Here is a 21,721-nt window from a genome sequence, read left to right as displayed (position 1 = left end):
GTGTCCACACACAATGATTGTACCACCACTGTGGTTGTTTTTTGGCTCATTTCCCCTCTCTCTTTCTGCCTCAATTTCTCCTCCACTCTTGTCCACCCATACATTCTTATATTTAATTTCAGCTTTGCAGAGTCCTTGTTTAGCTCTTGGCTCATCCACAGCTCTCTCTGTTGTTGTTTGAAACTGGGTTCTCTCTGGTTCACGGGGTTCAGCCTGACATAGTGACCCCAGACAGCAAGCGCAGTGGCAGCTTGTCTTTTCCCCATTATGTTATAATTTCTGATCAGCTAATGGAGTTGATGTGTTTCCCATAATGTGCCATTAGCACACATCACACAGCCTGTTTTGGTTTTCCCAGCATGGATAGGGATGAATTGTTGTCAGAAGGAATCAAGAATTGAATCATTGAGAGTGTAGACAGGAGGGGAGACTTCGCACCTGGGGAGAAAAATGCTTTGGGACTCTCGCTCTCTCCTTCCCTCCCTCGTTCCTTCATCCCCCTCCTACCAGTATCTCAGCACTGCCAATAGTAATGACATTACCATATCTCTTCCCCCATACTCTCACTGCCCTTCCTACACCCCTCACTTCATCCCCATGTCTCTTTAAATCTTTTTTTTAATATATTATGTGAGATGTTCTGTCGGGAGTTCCAAGTTGTAAATGATTGAGCGGGCCAGCTGCCCTCAGGCAGGCCTGTGTTAGCTAAAAATCTAGAAAGATTCTGATGATGAGGACCACAGAACCAGGCATTGGATGATCACATACCGGGGACAATGTCTCACACCAAGCTTGAGTGAAACCACGGGGGTTGCTGTAATGACTGGTGCACATGTGTTGTGTGTAAAACCTCTCTCTTGTTCAGTGGCTTTTTCTCTCCTTTGTTATATTACTCTCTTTACCGCAGAACTTTTGTAGCAGTGTGGTATGAGGCGCTAACACTACACAGAATCCGGGGTGTGAGCTGAAGAACAGGGCAGGATGTCGTCTTGATATATCCTGTGCAAAGATCTCTGAGACCCCCAAACCCCCAAATCACCTCCAAATGGAAAGCAGAGGGTTGAGAGTGGCAGATGACACTCCATCTATCTGACTGCCCAGCAGCAGCAGCAGCAGCAGTGCATGACATGAGCTAAGTTAGTCAGCCGTGGCTCTCCCGCCAAATGGTCTGAGCTGCCAGCACACACTTGCTCTAACCCAGTCAGAGAGCCCGCCAATTCAGTCAGTCCGTCATTCATCCAGCCAACGACGTCAACCATTGTTTTCAATCAATCATTTTCAGCTACCAATTACTCTAGTTGCGTCTGGTGAGGTTTTTTTTTTCCTCTCCTTCCTCTCTTTCGCTCCGTCCTCTGATGAAAGACACTCTAAGAGAGGTAGCCAAGCTGCTCCAGTTTGTTTTGACGTTTCGATGGCTCCACCGTGAATGTGTTTAGAGTTAGTTCAAAGGGTTTCAAGCGCTGTGCGGTTCTGTTTGAGGAGTTTGAATCTGGGGGGCCTTTTCTGGTACATTCGTGAAGGGGTCTTTGATGCGTATAACCCAGCTTGACTGTACTCTGTATGGGCCTGACCCTTAATGCATCCCCTGGTTTGTGGATCACAGCCACGCTGAAGACCAGAACAGGGCAGCAAACAAGTATCTGCTACAACTCTCCATCAGTTGTGCTCCAGGACTCTGTTGTGCTTGGAAGGGACCCCACTCACTCGCTGGTTTTGTGCTCTCTCCCTCCGAGTGCTTCACCCCCCCCCCCCCCCCCTGCTTAAGCTTGAAACCATCAGCTCCCCAGTCTGGTTCCCTGTAAATTGAATTTGAAATATTCATTCCTTTTTAAATGCCGGGTTAGTAAACCCTGAAAGGCCTGTGTTGTTCTGAAGGGATTCAGATTCAGCCATGGGACTGTTGATCCGTGCATCCTGTTTCTCTCACTGTCGCCAACAAACTTTGCTCATGCTACGGTGATGATGACCTGTATGTGGGCCACGTAGGCCTGGATAAATGCAAATGTCCACTGTCCTTTTGAGCTCATGACGTCAGTTGGTATACGGCCAAGCCTGTTTCTTCACTGACCTCAAATCCAATTCTTTTAAGTGCAAAAGGTTATTTCAGAACAGTTCAATTCCATTTTAGGCTTTCATAATAAAAAAAGTATTGACATATCCAGCACAACAGCCACACTTTTTTGTTGCGCAAACACATACGCAAGTTAGTATTGAACTTTTCAGCTGATCAAAAAGTGACATTTCTAGTTGCCCGACGTGGAGCTTTTGGAGTCGTTTCTGATTGGGGACAGCAGCGGTCCTCAAACAACAGGAAAGATCGGGACAATAGCGGGAAGTAGAGGCTCAGGGGAAATGCTTTATTGCTTCTATGTTTCCTTTCCCTTCCAGTGACAAGCAGAAGAGTGGGACGTTGTTTTTTTTTTGTAGTTTGTAGCATTTTCAGGGGTGTTGAAAGAAACAGAGAGAGCATCCACAGATGAGAAGTGTGTGTGTGTGTGTGTGTGTGTGTGTGTGTGTGTGTGTCACTTAGCTTATAAAAGCTCTAGTATAATCATTTATGTATATGTTTACAAATGCACGTGTTGTCTTGCCTGTTTCTTGACTGTGTGTGTGTGTTTGGTATATGTCATCCTGTTCTCATATGTATTATTAAAGGTAATTAAACTGCACATCTGTTTCTATGCACGCATACCTCCCACTGCCATACCGACCCTCTGTTTCCTCCTCCCCGTCTGCAGGCCTGTATGAGCTGCTGGCGGCTCTGCCCTCCAAGCTGCAGCCCCATGTCAGCCGTCCTGAGGACAACACCTTCCTCCAGGACATGTTTGGGGAGAGAAGCCTCCACTCGCTGGTCAAGGTAAAACAAGGAAAGCACTTCTCTTTTTAGAATTATGTGTTCAGGTTTTGCTCAGTGGTTCAGTTAGGATATTTTTCAGATTTTAAATGTGTGTCAAAGACCAAGTTCATATCCATCAAGGTCTTCTTTTAGATGCATACTATCAAATCAAACCAGCAGTTTTTATTTCCAGCGCTGTAGAAAATCATGTTCTTGCAAATCATGTGTTCTTTAAAATGTATTTATACACGTTATGTCATTTTATAGTTCTATAATCACAAATAATTAGATATAACTGACAATCGCACCACAATATCTGCAAATCTTTACACAGCTGACAAAAGTCCCCGAGCAAAGAAAAGGAAAAGGTAGGTGCCTTGTTCAGATAGGTGGATTTCATGCATATCATTTTTAAAATCCCAATAATAAATCTAAAAATATGAAATAGGAGGAGTTATCGCAGTGTCTACGTTTCCCCCCTTTACAGTCACATCCTTCCTCTCGTGGGACGAGACAGAATCTGAAACCTCTCCCCCCCCCCCGACCCCCACCCCTGAGCCGACCTCTCCAGTTCACATAAAAACACTTCTTTATTCAACCTCCTTCCTTGCAGTCTCATTCATACAAGTTTATTGTCATTCCAACAGTCTACCCACCCAGATCTTCTAACTCCCCCTCTGCCAGCGTGAATGGGCTTGTGGTCCGGTTACTGCCTGTTAAACTAGATAGCTGCTGAATTTTGGGAGAAGATGAGCACACTTGATATCTTTACACTAGCAGACAGACAGAGGTAATGAATGTAACACATTGTCATCTGTCTGCCCTGACCTCATCTTCACTTATGGTTCTCAGCAATCCGCAGCCAATCTCCTTCTTCATCTCCGGCTATTGGAAAGGGAATTGTGGGGGTTTTGCCAGTCGCTATTGTCAGTCAGTCACTATACAACCAGAAAATATATGTAAGACCTGCTTCAGCACCTTCTCTAGTTTATTGATGTATCTGAGAATACTTCACTGGTCAATTTAAGAAAACTCTAAACTGTAATTGTTATAGCTACATTTGAATGCATCCTTTGTATATGGTTTCCATTTTAAAAGAATGTCCGACAATGTTTTCATGTCCTGGCATGATATATTTCCCCCTTTGGTGGTCTCTCCCCCTCTCCCCAGCCAGAATCATTATGTCACAGAGACGATTGAGAGAGAAAAATCGACATAATTTTCGTCCCCTCCCTTTTAAGAATTTTATTCTGTGTAAGCATGTTTGTTCAGGATCCAAGGTTGTAACGTGCCAACATGAGCGTGTTAAAGTGCCTGAATTATGGCATACCTCAGACGCTGAAGTAAAACCCTGATGTCGGGACTTGAGGAAACCAGAAGGGTTTCATTTGATGCCTGGATTGTTATGGATGGCCAAAGAATAAGGCATCTTGAATATGGATAATGATGGGCAGGTTCAGGCTCTCATTCTCGCCGGCCCCAAAGAAAACACTGCGTAGTGTGGGGCAGAGAGAATGATGCTAATGAAGGTGGCATTATGTTTCTGTGATATTTAGCCAGACATAAGGGTGGAGCTCCCAGAATTCACCCTAACCACCCCTGATTATACCTAGCTAAACTTTCAAGAAGTACTCAAAAGGAAGAAAGTGTCAGATCCTCACAGGCTCTTTACCTGGAGTGCAGAAAGCTTTGCGCCAATTACTCAAAGAATTTGCCCTTAAATTGTCAGCAAAGTAGATAATTATTCTCTGCAATGTCCTCCGTCACTGCAGTCAAATTCTCCTTTATTAAGATGTAACTGAATAGATAGTCTGTGATACAAAAAGCGAGTGGTTTGTGGTAAAAAAAAAAAAAAACCCAACAAAAACTATAATTAAAAAGACATATAGAGGTTATGGCAAGATGGATACGATGGATCAGGAGGAGCAGTGCAGTGTCAGCAGAAATCAGGCACTGTACTGGACTGTTGTGGTGAAGAGAGAGCATGAGGGGCAAGCTCTCGATTTACCATTCAATCTTTGAGCTTTGTGTATAAATAATTAGATTGTAGATATAAGCAACCATAAGTATTTTTCTCTGCATGGTATTTTTTGGGCTCACCTTTAGGGATGAGGTGACAAGCTGGAACTGCTGCTCTTTTCCATTGAGAAGAGCCAGTTGAGGTTGTTCAGGTGTCTTAATTGGATGCTCCCTGGATGCCTCCCTGTAGAGGCATTCCAGTCACGTCCATCTGGGAGGAGACCCAGGCCAGACCCAGAATGTGGGGGTTTAGATATCCCATCTGGCCTAAGATCGCCTTGGAATCCCAGAGGTGGAGCTGGAGGAAGTAGCTATGCAGAAGGAGTGTCTGGGTGACTTTGCATAGCCTCCTAACCAGATAAGTGGCGATAGATGGGTGGATGTACAGGGACAAGAGATCTCTGCAATACCAACCACACCAATGGCAAAACAGCAGGGAGATATTGGAAGCAGTTTCTTCTTTCTCCATCCTGTCTTTTTTTTTTAAAATTTTTTATGAAATTTGAATTCCACTTTGTTCATTGTGCCAGCAAGATAGTGAGTGGCTCTCACTTTGGGACCCATGTCAGTACAATTAAGTAAATATCAGTTAGGGGCTAAGCCCATGTGAATCAATTCGCTGTTGCTACTGTTGCAATACAGTTATGGTCAGTCAAGTCTTGCCACCGCAGCCGCGAAATGATCAAATACGTCAGTGTAACATCAAAGAGCCCCATTATTTCTTCACCAAAATGTGCCTGTTTTCTTATTCCTCCCTTTTTATCCAATGGAGAGAAACTGAGCTGCTTTTAGCGTCTCTTATCGTTAGTGTGGAGGCATGAGTGTAAAACTGGCCTGCTCCAGACAAGCACAACTATGTGTTTCCTCTGCTTTCTACTTGGTACTGAGATGTGAGCCAGCCTGTCAGCTTGTGAGCCAAATGGACAGACAGGCAGACTGAAGTACAGAACAACCATCTCACCTTACAGCAGAGACCAGCAACATTCAGGTGAACATGGCTAACGTCAGTGGCACACCATTAATAAAACCTTAATTGTCCCCTTCCTCTGAAGCCCCACCACCAAATCTCCACAGATTCCACCTTTTATGAGGCTGTGAAGGGGATACTTTGAGAATGGCTAAATAGCAGAGAGAAAACACACACATCATGTTAATCTGACAGGCTCGGCAACCCAGGTCGCTCGTATGGAAATGCTCAAATCTCACCTGGGTAATTATGGAGCATCAGTTACTGCTCAGTCTGTCTGTCTGGAGGGAGAAGGACATGAGGAAGATGTGTCAAAGATGGAAAGAGAGACAAGAAAGAATAAGGGAGAATTCAGGCCTACACAAAGACTTAAACCAGACATAGGCTCTTTCTGTCTCTCCTCACCTACCCTCATCAGATGGTTGGGACAGCCTCTCACGTCCCTCCTGAGCCATGTCACAGAGATGAAACAAATATTTTCAAATGTCATCTTGCAGCAGGGACCGGGGCTTACAAGATCGTCTCATTTTGCAAGCTTTTCATCGGTGCAGCATCAGAGCTGACATGAAATGTGAACACTGGCGCGTATAGCTAGCATAGCTAAAACGACGCAGACAGTTCCCCTCTTTTCAATTAAAGGGAGTTACTCAAGTGTGCTTTCTATAAATTCCACCACACTCACTGTTCCACTGCCAAGTTCCAGCTCCACCAAAAGCCACAGGAAATATAATACAATATTCAATTTCCACCTGCCTCAGGTGGGGCTCTCCTTTAAGACCAAGTTTCTGTCAGCAGGCCTTTAGGCAGGCCCTGAGATCCCTCATTTTGTGGTCAGTCAGTTTTCCCTTAAATTCTGCTCCTGTTAGTTGCTAATAGGCTTGGCACTTGCATCGTTGTTACACAGCAATATTGATGTGGGCTTGCCAGTTTGTTCTTCAGTGCTACAGGCCTTTAATGACATGTAAAGGTGCTGCAGCTGACGCTTGTACCCAAGTGGAAAGTTTCAGCTATTTTTGACAAATGAGCTCATTTTCAGACAAACTGGACTTGAGTACCAGACTTGGTATCCTATGAATAACTGGATCGAGCTCTAGGTAGCCCTCCAAGTTTATGACTTACCCTGTAATGTCCATCAACTCTACTCCTTGACAGCAACCATAGACCTGCCCTTTGGGCACTTATCTTATCCTTTCCACACTTCAAAACATACGTGGCTCCTGGTCCCCATTACGAAAAGGAAATTGTTCTAAAGCTTTCACTCTGCTGCTATAGCTCTCTGTGAGTCTCTGTGTGAAGACTCACACCCCCACACGCCGTATGCAGCAATAAAACCTGGCTAATCGTCTCTGGTTCAGGACTCTGTCTGTAAACCTATAGCACCTCAGAGATCCACTCGCACTGTCTGTGGTCAGCACGTCCTGTGCACTGGTCGCCTCTGAGGTCTGTATTTATTATTTTGGGGAAACAGGAACCCTCATGGGGAGTTAAGCAAATGCGTGCAGGCTGCTTTGGAGAAGGGTGCTTCCATTCTTAAAAAGAGATGACCTTCAGGCCAAGAGATGACCTGACCTAGATTCTTGTAACGTTATTGAAAAACCATGGGGCTTTCGTATGGTAGTGACTGTAAATTAAGGAACTTTGTGCAGACTTTGGTTACAGTGATTCAACTTGCCATTTGTTGCTATTCTTTCTGACACAAGCTGGGTGGTTATTTACGGTTTGAAAACCTCACTTGAATCCAAAATAAATCCCCCTCCTTGCAATGCTATACTCTGCGCTTAGGCTACCTTCCAAATATTTTCATAGGAGTTTAATGGTCGACTACAGCACGAAGTCGAAAGATCATGCTCAATGTCCACAAACAAGCGCCTCTGAATTGAGCCAGAAGAGCTAGACGAATAGACGATGGATGAAGCCAAAGGCAAGGTTGTGATAGGGACAGGGGAAAGGAGGAGGGAAACTCCTTAGTACAGCAGACAGGCTGCAGTATGGCCTGTTACTGAATAACCTTAAAACTCATTGACTTGAACTGTGTCTAGAGCACTGGGGGGACAGTGAAAACGAGGGGCCTACAGATCCTCCGGTCTCCATTCTATCAGTCAAATGTCTGTATTGGTAATCAAGGGAAAGGAGTGATCCCTCAACCATTATTCCAGGTCACTTTGGTTGACCCCGATTTTGTATTCCTTAGGGGGGGAAAAGGATTTAAAGTGAAACCAGAAGGTCTACACAATACGAAGCCAATCTTAATAGGACATGGAATATAGGAGCAATACACAAAATATGGAAAATGAGGTTCATGGTGCCATATTGTGTATTTATGGTTCCCTGATGGCCCGAGAACTGCCTGAAGACATCATGGGCTCACCTGGAGCTTTTAAAGATTGTCTTAAAACATGTATGCATTGAATTGACTCCCTCAAAAGTACTCAAATCAGTCTGATTCAGTAAGTCAGTGCATTTGTCCTGGCTTTTTGCCCTCAATCATTCATGATACAGTTTCCTAACACAATAGCAGCTATACATCACAGGAACATGTTGCTTGATTAACGTATGCCACTTCCCTTGGTTGTTGGCTGGTGATGTTTTTGTACTGTGCAAAGTTAGAGGCTGAAACAAACAGAAAACTTGCAGTGGGGATTTTAGCTGTGCCACAAGATACATGGCGTCTATGGAGGTGTGTCAGGGGCCTCTCTACTCCTTTTTTCCAGGATCTCCAGGAGGAAATGTATCCAAATGATTTGGCTGTCACGATTGTTGGCTAGCTGCCCTGGTCTATCTCTCTCTCTCTCTCATCCATTGGATTTACTGCTAGTTCCTAATTAGCTGTCACATTCTTCAGGTCTTTTCCACTACAAATGAGAGAAGAGCTCAGGCACCAGACCACTCTGTATGGGATCTTGGTCAAGGAAAGGTGCCGCGTCTGTGTTTGAATTCTGTACTCAACAACGTGAGGATGCACAACACCAATCATTGGCGTATTTGCCAATTAATTTGTTGATTAGACCCTCAATGCCCTGTTGTTGACTTGTCCTCCAGGACAAGAAGAATTTTAATTGGCTTAGACAATTAAGGATTGTAGAAAAGTTGAACAAAATTTCGTTAAAAAACAGAAATTGGTATTGACCAATTAAGACATTGCTGGTGTGTTGTTTATATTTCTAAATGAAGTTTTTTGGGCTGGTAGATCCATGATGAAAGATTGTTAAATATGCTGCCCTTTGTGTAAACTTGGTGACCACTAATAGCAATGTTGACTGGATGCTGCCATTTCTAATATCTGCACCTTGATGACACCAGGTTGAATCTAATTTTGGTCAGTGTAAATTTAGTAGGATCGGCCACTTGTAACCCCAACAACTGATGGAGAATGGTACTGTCATCTGCAGGATTGTTAATGAACCATCAGCACAATGTCCAGGACCTGATGCCATCATGCCAGGGCTAAAGCCAACACTTTGTAAACTGACCTACTGTAACAGAAGAAAAAGGACATTTCAACATCTCTCCTTCTGCTCTTTGAGTAAACATATCATTTCACAGCTATTCCAGTTGCAACTCCGTACGTCTGTCTGTAACCCCCCCCCCCCAGGCCATGGTGCCTTGACAAGGTGTTCTGGATCAGACCAAGAGATCGGACCCGGTTGGATTAGCGGAGGCCTGATACTGGATCCGCTCCGGTGGGTAGATATAGAAACAGCAGTGGGAGAAAGATTGTCAACCCTAACTGGTCCAATCTGAAGTTTTCTGGGCAGTGGACATTAACCAGAGGCCTTGAGCCTCCTTGCAGGACTCAGAAACAGAAACACTATCCAGCCCTGTGATCTCCAGACCTCTCTTTCTCCTTCCATCAGCACACCTCTCCATCTATCAAGCTTTTGCTCTCTTGCACGCTCTCTTCTGTGCCAGACTTTGCTTGCTGTAGTGTGTCTGGATTAGTATATGTAAGGCAGGCTTTTTTTCCTCGGCTATATGTCCACGTTGACATTCAAGGCTCAAACCAGTCATTGTTCTTTTTGCTGTTGCATGCGCTTTGATCATGACGAGAACATAAATACAGTTTGAATTACTGAATTTTATCACTCAAGGTTTCTTGAAAGGTCTCCAAGGTGTCTGACCCTTAACCTTAACAGTGATCCTTAGCAGTGGTTGCTGAAGAAGATGGATGTTATGTTTTTGTTCCAGTCCATCCTTGTTGGAACTTTTTCATATCAATTCTTAGCCCATGTTAGTGTTTTTCTTCATATTTTTTCCTCCTCGTGTGTTGCTGTGTATATTTTAAGCCCGTGGGGTATTTCTGGAAGCAAACACAACTCAGTCTGAGGTCTCTGTGGAGACGGGACACACACTGCTCCTTTTGTAGCATGTTTTTCTTTTTTAAGCTTTCAGTAAAGGTGCACATTCATTCATCATCGGGGCTTTTCCTCGCTACGTTTTAAGGATTTTGATTCGGATTCTTCTGCCTTATTTTACATGGAAGTAGCACTACATTTCTCATCGGAGAAGCTTCAGAATCTTTCATTCAGTTGTGTGTCCAGGAGTCGCTCTCTGGTTGGAACTAAACCCTCCTTGGCTGTAGCACACTGTCTCTCACTGTTCTTTTTTTTTAAATTCCACCAGGCCACCTCTCCCCTTTGCCAGGAGCACTGCTGCCTCACCAAGGGGACAGAGAATGCGCCATGCAAAAAGCGGGGTAATGACTTTAAAATACATTACTACGTCATGGACAGACACTTGGAAAGTGTCCTGAACTGTAAATAAAAGCATTTCAATCTCGCATTTGCTCACCAAGCAGAGGAGAAATTCCACAGTAACTAAGTAAGCTGAGGTGGTGGAGCAACAGAAGCAGATGTCACTGGGACTGTGGTATGTTGGAGCGCTGAAGACACTGGCAACCTCTTTCATTTATTTCATCTGTTTTCTTACAAAGATGATCAGGACAGATGAAGTAACCGGAGCTGCCTGCCTGTCCTTTTACGGCCTTCTACTGTAGAAGAACAGACAGAGGAGTCAGAGCCCAGGGTGGAGTTGTTGGGACTGAACAGTAGAGAGTAACTGTTCAAATATGACGTGGCTATGTAAAATTAAACAGATGAGGATGAAAATTTCCAGGAATTGCCCTGGAGTGGCAGTCTTAAATTTGATGCCATAAAACATGGCAGTTAAACTCGGTACCACTTAAACGGTGGAGTCTACTCAGGCTTATGTTAGCACCACTCCAAGCTTATATTCATTTTCATCTCCGTCCTTTGTCGTATCACTTCTCTGAAAGTTCCTGCGCCTCTCCAGGCCATTGCAAACCTAATGTATTGCTTGCTCTTTCCTCCACCATTTGTCTGTCTTGTTCTGGGGTCCTCAAATCGAAGTTTTTTGCACTCCACAGCTGAGCTGAGCCACCATCTGTCTCCCTCAGGCCTTCAACAGATCCACGACACGCCTAATGCACCATGTTTTATAGCCGAGTAATGTCGGCTTTACGCAGGGATTTGAACCTCTAAGCTGACCTTGAAACATGGCTGCTCTGTTGGCTAAGACACGGCCCTAACAGGTCATGATTTATCATGGGGAGACTGTGTGGATAAGTCGAGCTGAAATGGCTGTACCTGTTTAAGGCCAGCAGTTGAATGAAGTTTTCATGGGCAGAAAGGGCCGTACATATGCATAAGATATTTTAACGCATTGTTCAGTTGCATTTTCCTCTCCAGAAAGTCATAAAAGTGCATTTGGAATGCTGACATTAGTGTCTTTGTATTGTGGACCTTTTTGTGGAGTTTTCTCTGGTGGTTATCAAAGACGGATGACAATTTGCAGAGATTCAAATGAACTCATCTAAACATGTTGCATGTATTTTTGCTAATCAGAACACCCCCCCCCCCCCCCAACACACACACATAGTTCCTGGCCTAGGGCTAAAATACTGAAACACATTTCCCAGGGGAAAGACATTAGTAGGGACAGATCCCATCCTGATTGTGTCACAACACCTCATCGTCACCTCTCTCTCCCACTAGCATTCACAGTATCCACGGTAACGCTGCTGTAGAATGCTGTAGAGTAAAAAAAAAACAAAAAAACATGGTTTGTGTAGTGAGGAGGAAATATTATGTCTAACAATCTTAAAACAGATGTTTTAATTGCACGCAGCATCTGTAGCTGCTCACAATATGACGGCAAACAAACTGCTTTTCTTGTCGCTTTTTTGTCCTACTGAGTCATTCTCTGTCGCAAGTTGACACGGCTCCATCTGTGTGTGTGTGTGTGTGTGTGCACCCACATGTGCAGAGTTGGCCCGTTCTCTGTCACTCTCTCCCCAGCCTTCTGTTCCTCCATTGTGCTGGAATACTTTCTGGGACATCCAGCTGGAGGCTCCAGGACCAGGGCCCAGCTATCAGTCAGACCCATGGCTTAGCTCCCCTTCACCATGCTTGGCTGAGGAGAGACTCAGGAGTGGCTGCTGGGAGGATAGTCGTCCCTGTCTGTTCTCTGATGGGACCTGACTGTAGCCTGTAGGCTGTCAACGCATTCCTGCACAGCTGCTTTTAAATCACAAATGGGATGGCTGTAGTGTTTTTTGTGTGTGTGTGTGTGTGTGTGTCTGTGTGTGCGTGGGCTGGAGCACAAGCGTGGCCGTGCGTATAAATTATCCCTTCTCTGCTCCACATATCAGTTTTTGAGTGATGAAGTGTTTTTGTGTGTGTAAATGAGTAAACGTTAACGCACGAGTCAGGCAGACTTTCCATTTTAGTGACTCTCCAGAGATACGGCTTTGTCTCTCAACATTGTGCAGTTGCAGCGTTGGGGCTGATAAGGAAATGTTTAGCCAATTTAACCAGACTGTTGAAATGATTTGGAATCCTCACCAGGCCACTAGGGCATATAAAATGCATGCTGGAAAACTGGCTTGTTTGTACAGTGGCTAAGCGAGCTGAAATACTTAGAAGCACTCTGTTGTGCTCAGTTGTGTGAAAGTGTGATTGCTTGTCGTTTTGATCTGCTGTGAGTGTGTGTGTGTGTGCGTATAAGTATGACATGGTATGGATGGAGGCTGTACATGTTTTCATACATGTGTGCTTGTCGCAGTGCACATGGGTTTTTGTGCGCACACTTGTGTGTGTTTGCTCAGGGAGGCCTCGCTGTGGCCTCTGCAGCCCAACATTGACCTCCTTCCTCTCTCTCTCTCTCTCTCTCTCTCACTTACTGATGAACACAATCTGTCCTTTCAGATCCATGAACGGCTGCAGCACTACGAGGAGAGCAAACCCGCCCCGGTCCTGGACAGTGCTACAGCTCTGGCCCATGAAGTAAGTTCAAATGAAACAAAAAAAAACAACATGATGCATCTGTGTGAGGTGTTGGGCCTCCTTGAGATTATTCAAGTCTCTGGAACTCTCCTGAGGGGGATGAACGTCATTCTTTCAAAAAAGGTTCCCTCGTTTAGGTCAACGTAACGGTTGAAAAACTTCCTGCAGACGAATCTGGCGGCTGATTTATGTGTTGCGCTCTCAAGCACGGCAGCCATTACTGCAGTGGCAGAGTGGACCTGAGCACATTTACACTGACAGCGCAAGCAGAGACGTTTGGGCTAATCACCCTCAGCAGTCGCCCCCTCCGACAGATGAAGGTAGTCTGTGTGAATGTAGACGTCATTCAGGCTCAAAGCACTAGTCTGAAACTGCAGATGAAACCAGCTTTGGGGAAAAATAAATAACATTAATGTACAGCTTTTATCCAACTTCCACAGTGTGGATGTGAACCTTTATTTCATGACTATATATTCAACATATATATCCAGTTCTGAAGGATCTGCTGGACAGCGAGTTCACAAGAGAGTTGCCACTGCAGTAATGGTGGCTTGTCTACATATATAGGTGCTCAGCTGGCTTCAGGTCTGGTGACTGTGAAGGCCATAGCATTATGATTCTCATCGTGTTCATACTCCTCAAACGATTCCGTCAGCGCTTGTGTCCTACGTGGAACACTCTGCCTTTTGTTATGTCTCATTTGTCTAGATTTTTCCTTTAATTTGTCACCCGTCTACACACACACACACGTCTTTTCTGTCTTGCATGCCCTGTCTTACTGTTTGAAGTTGAAAACCAAGCAAACATGATTTGCTTTTAATCAAAGACATAGTGCAAGCAGGTCTGTAGTTTGTCTCGTTCTGCAGTACAACAGTTAAATATTGTGCAGATTGAACTCAAAAACTTCAGATCACAAGTGCTAAGTTCCTCTTTATCATGTGTCTGTAACACACACACACACACACACACACACACACACACACACACACACACACACACACACACAAACACACACATTCATACACTCAACACCCTTTCCAGTAGCGTGCAGTAGCCTTGGCAATGTTTGTCCTCTTTCACCTCTTACCCTGGAGTGAACTCGGAACTGTCCCCTTCTCGGTTTGGTTTTCTAGACTCTCTGTCTGGTTCAGTAACACTACACTGCCCCTTCTCTGCACCCACCGCCTACCCTGCTGCCCGCTCTCTGCCCAAACGTCCAGCCGTACACCACGGAATAGAAAATGCAGTCCTGCAAAGACAAACTGATCATTTTCCAAGGGCAGAAACTGGATAGAAAGGCCGCTCCTTCAGAGGAAAGCTGAGGATGGATGATGGACGATAGCAGCAAACTACAGATGACTGTGGAGGGAATGAGTTGCATCGTATAAACAGAATTCGAGGGGAGAGAGAACACATTGAAGCACCACCTATGGCGTGCAGTCCCTCTTCATTAGTTGACCTGTTAGAGATGAGAAGTCATCACACAGACAATAATAGTACCAACAGGACCACTGATGAGTATTTTCTTCCACTGGCCCTGCTGCTCTCGTCAAGCTGTGAAAGATATTTAGTCTGATTTATCCAGTAAATGTCCAGTGTCCTGACATTTGTTACAGTATTGTTCATCTGCAATATTTATTGAAAGCCACATGTGCACATACTGTAAGCATGCAAGTACCCCGCTCACATCCACATGTGCGCACACACACACACACCCACACACACACACACACACACACACACACACACACACACACACACCTGTGTAAACCCAGGAACCAGCTTGGCATGGTGAAAGGAGAGGAGGAAAAAGCCCTTTTACTGGTGTGTGGTTTGAAATCCCCAGCTCTGTTTATTGTAATCAAAGTGCCTCCGACTATTCCACCCCTTCTAAAGAGCCCACAGCCATACATCATCCTAATTAGTACTGAGTCAAGGGAAAGACGAGAGAAAGAGGGGCTGAAGTTTTTATAGTCAGTTGGGGTGAAGGCCGAGGAGGAGAGAGTCCAGAGAGTCCTGAGACTGTCACGGAAGAAAGGCTGTCTTGTGGTCTAGAGTGGTTTTCCTGACCTTACAGGCCGCAAGTGTCATCCACCCTGGAAGGTTCACACGCACCAATACAGATGACAGGAGTCCCAAACCACCCAGGGCCCTTAACCAAACCGGGATGGCCTAGCTTGAATCTGCAGGGACAATATTCTCAAATAGACATTTTATGCTTTTTCTTTCTGTGTGTTTGTCCTACCCTGCTGTTAGTCCTGGCAGAGGACACCGCTAACCAGATAACACCAGAAGGAGAATTCCACCAGATTAAAGCAGCCAGCAGAGTGTGAAGGATCGCTTCTGTTTCTCTTTCCTAAGTCTTTGCTCTCCCTCCCCAGGTTGTGGCAAGAGGCCATAGACTGCTCAAGAGACCCCCAACTATCAGCCTCCATCTTCCCTCCCCCCTCCCTTACAGATTTTCTTTCTCATTCTTTTTGTCAAATTACAGACTTTCAAATTTATGCTTCCTGGTAAATGCCCCGCAAAGCGTCTCCCCGGGATTATCAGGTATCAGAATAAAGCCCAGAGATGGTGTATCAAAGCGTCTGACAGCACACCGCAATCCTGAGTCCCCCGTTCCTTGGCCAGTCACAAAAAAAAGAAAAAGAAAAACTCCTAACCCCGAGCGTTGCAGTGTATTTTTAAAGCGGATTGTTTTTCACCCGTGTCACCGCTCCAAATGAATGCTATTGAAGTGGTGGCTGAGGACTGAAGTGCAATAGGAGAGATCTACAGTTAGATGAAATTCATTTCGGGCTTGGGTTTCGGGTAATGGAGGCTTAATTTATTGCCTAACATAAAATGACACTTCAACCCCCGTCTGCCCCCGGCTGCACTGTCTAGCACACACAGCAGGTGACTGCCACTGCTCAAACAAACTAGCGCCGCCAACGCCGCCTGAAACACGATCGATACTGGGCCCAGGGAATAGGCACCGTATTACATACATATGAGGACATGTCGGTGGGTGACTGCGCACGCACACGTTCATGGATGTACATGCACATTTATTACTGCGCACACAGTTTCTCTCCAGCCCTCATTAAGACTGAAATAGAAGCACTCTTGCCTCATTGTGGAATGTAAAAGACCGCATTACATTAATCAAAAGGAGCAAATCAACCTCACACGTGAACCAGCCCGATGTAAGCTCCAGTCTCTCAATCCAATCCGTCTCTATCAGTCTTGCCGAAAAAGCTAAACACGCCACTCCCAACGGCGAGCCGAGTTCCAGCCTCTTGTTCCAGATCAGTGTCCATCGCTCAAAGTGAGACAGTATGTCCTGGTGGCTGACTCGCGTCCTTCTCCCCTAAAAGCCACCTTTTCCTTTCTCTGGCCAACTTCCCAACATCTCTATACTCACCCAAATAACCTGCTGTTACTTGGGAAGACCACTGGGTGCCGTCAGAGAGCACTGGTCTGCAGTCCAAACCTAGAACTAGTTAGGGGAAAGAGACAGACAAACAGAGAGAGAGAGGGGGGCGTCATCAATGCCAGGTAGGTCTTCAGTGTCTTTTTTTTTTTTTTTTTTACTGTACAGCATATTGTGGCTCCACAAGCCTTTGGTAGGTCATCATAAAGATGGACCATCAGAATATGTCAGTTACTGTTGGATAGGTATTTCATCTAAGAATTCAGGGGCTAATAATTACTTTTTGTTGTGGCCGACTATGATGTAATAACTGGTAACATAAGTTTAGTTGCAAAATTGTGAAGAGGGCAATAAAGGCTTACCTTTTTAGATTGACCAGTTTGTTTTCCCACTGTAAATACAATTGTAAAACAATTACAGTAGACACAAGAAATGCCGTTTTTCCCGACACTCTTTTTTTCTCCTCTTCTATCAGGGTAAACATATTCACCTGTCTGCGACCTTATTGTGCTCACGCCAGTATAATGAAAGCCTCCACATTATGGGACGCAATTATCAGCTGAAACTCCTTATCAGAGCAATAAAAATGATTTAATGTTCTCCCCATTTTTTGGGAGGACAATATATCTGCCACTGATTTGTCATGCATCCCTAGTATTAAGGTCGACTATCCAAGATACAGACTCATGATATACTCATAAAAGCCTGCAAACATTTCGCCTTGTTGGTCCAAGCTTTCGTTTTCGTTTAATTCCCTTTAATCCTGTCCATCACATTTTTATCCTCACATTTCAAAGAGAGCTTTCCATAGGGCTCACACACAACGTGCAGCGTCGATCATACACATTCCTACGTAAAACTTTTTTAGTTGTTATTACTGCAGTCACTTTTCTTCTGATACAAATTTGATTATTTGCATGAGAAAAATTCATAACTTCATCATTTCCTTTTTAATTTTGTTTTTCTAGGCGGGTGAAAGCTGGTATTTAGACCGTGAAACTTTAAAACTTTTATTGAAACCTATAAAATATAACAATAGGAAAACATCTTTGTGCATGACTTTGTAAAATGGACTCAAAATGCTGCATGAGAATGAATTCAGGATCAATTCTTACTGTAGTCAACTGGTGTATCAATCAGTTACACAGTAAGTCAAGAAGCCAAAGTGCCTTTTATCCATCATGTGAAATGGATGAAGCTGACTGGCTGCAATCAGATTTTTATTAAATAAAAGGTTAGTAGTTTTAATGTGCTTTAATAGGAGCACTTTAAAATAAGGTCAGCTTGATATATTGGCAGCTATATATCAGAGCAGTGAGCCCTCAGACGTTCGGGGTCAAGAGAGAGCTATAAACTGACATGCTGGGATCAAACTTATCTAAACACTGCAGTGCCTGCCGTGACATTTAACAAATGAAATAAACATGGTCTCAAAGGAGACCGGCATCATTTCTTTTTGCCCCCTCCCTCACTCTCTGTGAAGGTCTGAGGGTGGAAAATGTGACTCTACCCTGGAAGCATGAAGGTAGAGCGCCGAGCGTGTTGTCAAACATGTCCCGTCTGTCCTCCACGCTGAGTTATGGGACAAGGTGCTTTAATAGGACAATATGAGGGACTGGAAATTTACACTCTTCTGTCTGTCTTTGTCTCCCTGCAAACAGCTTGACAATGACATGATGGATGCCGGTGTATCAGGGCAAGAGATTTTTCCCCACTAAAGACCCCGGCCCCGTCTCCCTTCTGTCTCTGCCTCCTCGATTCTTCTCCCACTTCCTCTGTTTTTCTTGTCTTTTCTTCTCTCATCTCCTTATTTTTGCTCGTCCCATTTCACACTTTGGTCTCCATTTTTCTCACACTTCTCCCTCCTAACCTCACCCTTTCAGTTTCTGTTTTTTTTTGTGTGTGTTTGATAAAGTGAAGTAATGCAGGGTTGACTGAGGGTTCAGCGAGACTAACCTTGACCACTGTGACTATTCATTAGTGAGGTCTCTCTCCCTTGGGGCGTCAAAGCAAATGGAAATAATGAAAAGACCACCACCCCCCCCCCCCCAGCCAAAAGCACATGTTCCTGTCTTTGGGTAAAGTGACATAGCGTCCTCCCTAACCCCAGTCTAACCCTCGGCCCCCTGCCTTTACCTCCGCCTCACCTCTGTTACCTTATTCCCGCACCACAGGGGTCGTTAGTCAAACAAACGGTGGGTTGTCCCGAACTCTGTCATCATCTGCTTTAAAGGAGCACACTGCAGTTTGGAGAGATTCCCCTGTTCAGCTTATCTGTTATGTGACGACAAGAGAGGCACCCAAATGATCCATGTGTCTCTTCACGCTTCTTTGCTACAGTGCTTTATGCTTAGACTTTTAACATATACAGTGTGTATTAATCTGCACGCAGCAACTGTTTTGTGATTTGTTTGGATTGTCTATTCTTTTATATCAGTTTTTCTTTTGTTATTACATCAAGTGCATTTTATTTGTGTAACTCAAAATCACAAATAGAAGGTTTTACAGTCTTGCACAAAATAGGACATCTGAAGGGGCAAAATGAAAAAAGGAGACACGTCAGAAAGAGGAGGGATCCCACATCCCCAGACGTGCATACATACAGATTAGTCAGAAGTAGCAGGACTGGAATTACAACGTGGAAACACGGAAAGACAATTTGATAAAATAGAAAACATCGAATATTAAGTAGAGCTGGAAAGATAAATTGCCTGAGGAGATATATCACCGGTATTAGCGTATTGCACATATATCGTGTATATGTCAGCTGACTTAAGAAATGTCAGTACGGAAACTCCAAATATGCTGTATGTTGATGGAAGTTTTGAAACGTGATGAGTCACCAGAGAGCACTGAGTCTAATTTTCAACTGCAGAATGTCCCGCTCAGAACAATTCTTTAAAAGAAAAAAAAACCAAATGCAGGGGTCCTTGTAGGTTTATGTTGTGTTTTTAGACGACTGGCTGATATGTTAAACTCTTAAATGTCGGTATGACTATTGGCCTTCAAAGCCCAGTGTCAGTCAGGCTACAATGTCAAAACAATACATTCTTTTTGCGTTCTATTTTATGCCAGTTTTTTTATATACCCACCACCAAAAAAAAATGATTTGACATTAGTTATGATTATTACCTAGATCTCCCTCAAGTTTTGTATTAGGGCTGAAACTAATGATAATTCATTGTTGATTAATCTACCACTTATTTTCTTGTTTATACTCATTTATGCTATAAAACATAGGATATAGTGAAAGGTTTGTCCGAGCAACAGTCCAAAAAGATATTTAATTTTTGAATAATGAATGTATGACAATTTGCTTGAAGAATAGCTGTAATTTATTAACAACAGTTGCCGATTCATTTTCTGACTGATCATTTCAGCTCTACATTTCATTATTCTTAAAATAATACCGTTTGTACATGCGAGCTCACACACCACACATGCAAGAGAGGAAACATGAGCGTGCATGCGTGTGATTCTTATCTATCACTGCTCTTCCTTCACAACCCAGTCTGATCTCCGCTGGCCCTCCTTGTGTAGTCAGACATTAGCTCCTGATCCCGGTTCAGCACAAACAGGTCTTTGTGTGCGCGACGGGCCCGCCTCTCCTCTCCACACTCGCACCACGTCCAGGAGGATCATCCATAAATCAGAGCGCAGACGGAGGAGCGTGGCCTGGACTTTAGAAGCAGAGTCGCTCATCTCGGAGCTACCAGACATTCATCATGAATGTGGTCCAGCTCCGTCCCACACTGCTCAGAGATGCACTCACAGCTCCCATTGTTTTCTTTTGTTCCTGGGAATCTCATTGAAAAAATGAATAGTAACTTCAATCAAGAGAAAGGTGGCAACAAGTGCGAATTATGCGCCCGGTGACAAGGTGTGACCTTGCCTCCCATTAAGATCACCTATCCTCTCCGATGGGCCCCTGTTGTTTGAGGTCGCCTGGAAGTACAAACGCAGCCTGTACCCTTGAGTATACAGCTGTACTTCTTACATATGCTTTTTGAGCGGGTTACTTCACTTTTACACTCTCCCTTGCTGGGTATAGTACTTTCGAAGAGATCTCTCTCTGATGATCTTCACAAGTAATACAGTTTTTTAACTCACGTCAGTAGTTGAAATAAGTCTAAGTTTATACACAGATATGTGACGGTAGCCCCACCCTAAAGCATACCCTGCTTTATCGTCTATTTTGCTCTAGATGGGACCATCATTTACTAAATGAACATGAAATGTCATTTTCTCATTGACTTCTCTACAATCAGACTCCATTAGAAAGAATGCAGGTTGAAGGCACTTCCGCATTGGCTTCACTTTTCAGACACGGAGGTTGGCGCTTGTATGTGACTAAAGATTTTTTTGCAGTGTAAGGGTAGATTGAACGCGGTCTGAGTCACGTTAGGGTGTCTGGAACAAATAGATGAATCAGGCTTTTTGCTAACCTGAGGCAGTCATGGCAGTTAGAAAGTTAAAGAGCAGTGCTTTCCCCAATCCTCCTCACCACCACTGAGACGCCCTATTTCTCCTATTTAGTAATAAGACGAGGCAGAAAGAATGTAAACATATATAATTAAATGACAATATTAGCCATCAAGCCATCAACTGCTGAAATGCAGAACCTACTTCATTAGTATTTACGGCAGAACTTCAGTTGAACCCTTGCGTCAAGTGTAAATCCAGAGTAGCTGAGTGAAAAGAAGGAAACTTCCCTGAATAAATAATCATCGAATATGGTGATGATTTGTGAGAACCTCTACAGAAGGCAGTGGGATTTTTTTTATTTTTTTATTTTTTTATGAGCATGTTTAACAGCCGTTCCTGATATATCACATTATGAATGAATTTGTGTGAACAATCTGTGTCTTCTCCTTTTTAGCTGTCTGAGGAGCTGGAAGGGAAATCGGGAAATGTAGAAATCAAAGAGCTTCTCCAACTACTGGCCAAACCCCACGTGAAGGTGAGTTGGGCTCCTGTACTTCATTATAGTGTTTATTCATCATTAAGCTCTGCAGATGTTGAGGAACCACACGCACATGTTATCCTCTTTGTGAAGGACCACAGTATTATCTTAATCTTATCTTGCGATCATCATGCTGTACGCACACACAAAAAAATATGGCGGTTTGATCCAGGCCATGCTTCTTCTTCTTGTCTCCCTCGCTGCGGCCGCTGGCCTCATT

At 44.1% G+C, this 21,721-nt stretch overlaps 1 protein-coding gene across 1 annotated transcript in view; it reads left to right on the top strand.

The window, feature by feature from the left end:
* Window positions 1-21,721, top strand: part of mpp7a (MAGUK p55 scaffold protein 7a) — a 123,585-nt gene that overhangs the window by 40,408 nt on the left and 61,456 nt on the right. The window contains exons 3-5 of the mRNA XM_070927967.1: window positions 2,739-2,857; window positions 13,046-13,123; window positions 21,418-21,498. Coding sequence (XP_070784068.1) covers window positions 2,739-2,857; window positions 13,046-13,123; window positions 21,418-21,498 — 278 coding nt within the window. The remainder of the gene's footprint in view (window positions 1-2,738; window positions 2,858-13,045; window positions 13,124-21,417; window positions 21,499-21,721) is intronic.

The sequence above is a fragment of the Enoplosus armatus genome, chromosome 21 (assembly GCF_043641665.1).
Source record: "Enoplosus armatus isolate fEnoArm2 chromosome 21, fEnoArm2.hap1, whole genome shotgun sequence".
NCBI lineage: Eukaryota > Metazoa > Chordata > Actinopteri > Centrarchiformes > Enoplosidae > Enoplosus > Enoplosus armatus.
This window is presented reverse-complemented; position numbering and strand designations above follow the sequence as displayed.